A 3,583-nucleotide genomic window follows, 5' to 3' on the forward strand; every position below is an offset into this window, starting at 1 on the left:
GAGGAGGGGGAGCGAGGGAGCGGTGGTGGTGTTCAGCTGCCTGGCACGATGAAACCACCGCAGTGATCTGCGCTCTGCTTTCCTCGCGGGGCTTTAGCAGCTCCCGGCAGCCAGGAGGGTCTGGCACAGGGCTCGCCGCAGCCTGGGACCGTGAACGCTCCCCGGAGGCCTTTTAAACACGCGTGCCGTGGGCTCACCTTGTGCAGCCGGAGGTACACGTGGGCAGAAGAGAGCTTGTCCACGTGGAACCTACAAAAGAAAACACCCAAAACGCGTTGAGCAGGAGGGAAGAGATGGCAGTCACCTGTTTTGGAAAACCTTACTCCCCCCCCCGTGTGAAGCAGCAGCCACCCCACGGACAAAACCATACCAAAACAGTAAGAAGAAAAACCCTTTTCCCCTCTTCTTACTGAAAACGCCGCCCCACACGCAGGCAGCACTCACAGGATGAGCCCTCCTGCACCACGTGAGCTCTCCCTTCTGCTTTCTGAGCCTCCTGCTCCCATTTCTCCATGCCCCTGTCAAGGAGAAGTGAATCTAAAACGTGCCAGACGCGGGGAGGAGAACGGCTCGCAGGAAAGCTCCGCAGCAGGACCCGCACGTTGCGCTGAGATGGAACGAGGGAACCAAAAACACGGCGGGGGTGAGGCTGCTGTGAGCTGCAGAACACCAAAGCGAGGGGACAAGAGGACTTCGGTGGCTCAGGGAGTTTGAGGAGCAATCTCGAGGTCACTCCTGAGCGAGAGCGCAGACAACCCCCAGGTTATCTGGTGAGGGAACAGGCAGGAGCCAGAACGTCGAGGGGGTACCGCCAGCACCCCACGTCACTCGGCCAAAGGTTTCTTCTCCTGGCAAAGGCCGGGTGGAAGAGCCGCCAGCGCAATCCTCGCGGGGGTTCTTGCCGGAAAGCCGGTGCCGAGGAGAGAGCAGGAGCCGCGCCGCGCCCCGGCTGCGCGTAAAAATCCCGCAGACGTCGCTCGGGGGACCCGCGGAATGCTCCAGCCCGCAGAGGTGCCAGCGATGGCCGCTAGCAGGAGGGGGAACCCCCCCGTTCTCGGGTCTGAGGAGCCAAACGCGAACCGAAAGCTGGTGGCGGATGGCAGGGGGCTTCCTGCCGCCAGCCTGAGCCGCTCGCGGCGGGTCTGAGGCCAGCAGCTTCGGCTTTTACTTGGCAGCGACGCCCAAATCCTCGGCCTCAGCCCCCTGAGAGGAGAGACGAGCGTTCCCTAGGCACGTTTCCTGCTGCCCAAATGTCTTCGGGCTCCATCCGCAGGCTCCTCCAGGATCTCAGCCTCACACGTTGCTGTTTCCACCCCCCCCCCCCGTCCTCTGTCAGCTTCCTGGGCCGCCCTCGCCTGCACTCGGAGATCCCCGGAGCTGCTCCCTTCCAAGCACCCCGGGGCCCTCCCGGTTTAACCGTGCCGGATGCAGGGAAATTAAATCAGAGAAATTAAATTCCCGGATGCAGGGAAATTAAATTGCAGCCCCAGCTCCTGACCGCGGCTCTGCTGCAACCCACGGGCCCCCTGGGGCCGCAGTTAAATCGCCGAGCACCCCGGGGAAGGGGAGCCCGGGGGTGGTGGTGTGGTCCCTCAGCAGCACCGAGGGGGCAATTTGCTTCGTGAGCGCGAAGGGCTCGGGGTCTCGCTACGCACCAGATGTCTTCAGGCCAGCCGTACTTGATGAGGTCTTCATCTGCAGGAAGAAAAGCGCCAACAGAGCCGTCAACAAAAGCAAACCGCCCGCCGAGGCCCCGCGAGAGCAGAAAAAAAAAGGGGCTCGATCGGCCTCCAGGCAGCCTGGTGTTCACCTAGCTCAGTTTTCAGCTGTAGCTGAAGCCTCAGTTGCCCTCCCTGGAGGATCTACCAGGTCCCAGCGGATTTCGGAGGGGTAAATCAGAACAATCCGCAGGAGCTGACGAGGTTTCAAGCAACGTAGCGAAGATATCGGGCCCCAGACGTCCTCGGGAACCCCAAAGCCGCCCTCGGGAACCCCAAGGCCGCCCTCGGGAACCCCAAGGCCGCCCTCGGGAACCCTCCCGCACACCTCGGCGCACTTACTTTCGTATTTATCCTTTCCCATGTAAATGGTGTAAACGGTGGGAACAGCTGGGGGATAGAGAGAAGAAAACAAGTCAGGAGGGGCTCGGGCAGGCGCGCCAGGAGCCAGCGAGGCACCAGCTCACAGAGGTCAGAGCCAGAGCTGTCCCACCACCTCCCTCCCCGGGGGGAGGAGGAAAAAGCGTTCTGTTTGCAGCCAGGAGCACAACGCCAACATCCCGGTGCAGCAGCACCCGGCCGCCTCGTCCAGGTTTTATTCTCGGGGATGTTGCAGGGTGGAGAGAACCCAGGGCAGGTGACCGAAGCTGCCCCCAAAAAGCATCCTCGGAGAGCGCGGTGCCAGCACCAAGAGGCACCAAAGCAGAAAACCCCTCGCTACGTGGAGGTGGGAGCCCAGTTTAGCCCAGCGCAGCCCGGTTTAACCCGGTTCCGCCTGGCTTAGCCCAGTGGATCCCAGTTTAGCTCGATTTAACCCAGGGAAGCCCAGCAAGGCGCCAATTAGCCCAGTTTAGCCCGGTGCAGCCCAGTATAACAGGTCCAACTGAGCCCGGCTCAGCCCGGCAAAGCCCTGCTCAGCCCCGTTCAGCCCGGCTCAGCCCCGTTCAGCCCGGCTCAGCCCGGTTCAGGTTCAGCCCCGTCCAGCCCAGTAAAGATCAGTTCAGCTTCGGCCCGGCTCGGCCCCGTTCGGCCCCGTTCGGCCCGGCTCGGCCCCGTTCGGCCCCGTTCGGCCCAGCATGGCCCGGCTCAGCCCCGTTCAGCCCGGCTCGGCCCCGTTCGGCCCCGTTCGGCCCGCGCTCACCGCCGGAGGTGAAGTAGAACACCATGGCAGCGCCACCGCCGCCCGCTCCGCCAGCTCCTGCCGACGAGGGGCCGGAAGTGAGCAGCGCGCAGGCGCGCCGCGCGCCGCCGCATGCGCAGTGTGGTTCCGGAGGCGTTGCTACGCGTCGTGCGCATGCGCCACGACGCGGGAAGGTGAAGCCGGGGAGGGCTCTGCGCGTGCGCACAGTGCGTGGGAAGGACCGGGCAAGGAGAGCTGGGGGGGGCAGCTGTGCGCATGCGCGGCTGTACGTGAGTGGGGGCAGCGGCGAGCGGTGAGGTGACAGCACCGGGATTAAAAGCGATAAGCGCCATTAAAAACAGCCGGAAGGTGGCAAAAGAGAAGAACAAAGCGAGGAGTTAAAGGCTGGTAACATTTGCGTGAGCCTCGGGTGGGCCGTGAGCCTGGGACTACAAGCCCCAGCGTGCACCGCGCGCTCCCACCGCCCGGAGGCGGCTCTGCGCTCGCAAGGCTCGCCGGGAGTTGGAGTCTCCTCGAGGCGATCAGGCGAGCTCTGCCGTCTGATTGGCTGGACGGCGAGTGAGGCGGGCTCAGAAAGGGGAGCGGCCAATGGCGATGCGAGGAGCGGTGAGTGGCAAGGATATGGGCCAATGGGACGGGGCGGGCGGGCGGGCGGGAGAAGCAGCGCGGGTTCGAAGGCGCGGGAGCGTTGGCGGAGGGGTGAGCACGGCCGGGGGGGGGGGGG

The 3,583-nt window shown here is 64.3% G+C and overlaps 1 protein-coding gene across 2 annotated transcripts; it reads right to left on the minus strand.

Annotated features, from left to right (window-relative positions):
• Nucleotides 1-6: 6 nt before the first annotated feature.
• Nucleotides 7-2,994, minus strand: CCDC25 (coiled-coil domain containing 25). 2 transcript variants are annotated; one of them, XM_035322655.1, is made up of 4 exons: nucleotides 2,860-2,994; nucleotides 2,061-2,108; nucleotides 1,656-1,695; nucleotides 7-249 (listed from the first exon to the last, which is right to left on the minus strand). In XM_035322655.1, exons 1-4 carry the CDS (start codon nucleotides 2,882-2,884, stop codon nucleotides 33-35), a joined length of 330 nt encoding a protein of 109 aa, XP_035178546.1. In that variant the 5' UTR covers nucleotides 2,885-2,994; the 3' UTR covers nucleotides 7-32. The 2 variants fall into 2 exon arrangements, with proteins under 2 accessions (XP_035178546.1, XP_035178547.1); XM_035322656.1 differs by lacking the exon at nucleotides 2,061-2,108.
• Between the last annotated feature and the right edge of the window lie 589 nt (nucleotides 2,995-3,583).

Source organism: Oxyura jamaicensis, chromosome 3 (genome assembly GCF_011077185.1).
Source record: "Oxyura jamaicensis isolate SHBP4307 breed ruddy duck chromosome 3, BPBGC_Ojam_1.0, whole genome shotgun sequence".
NCBI lineage: Eukaryota > Metazoa > Chordata > Aves > Anseriformes > Anatidae > Oxyura > Oxyura jamaicensis.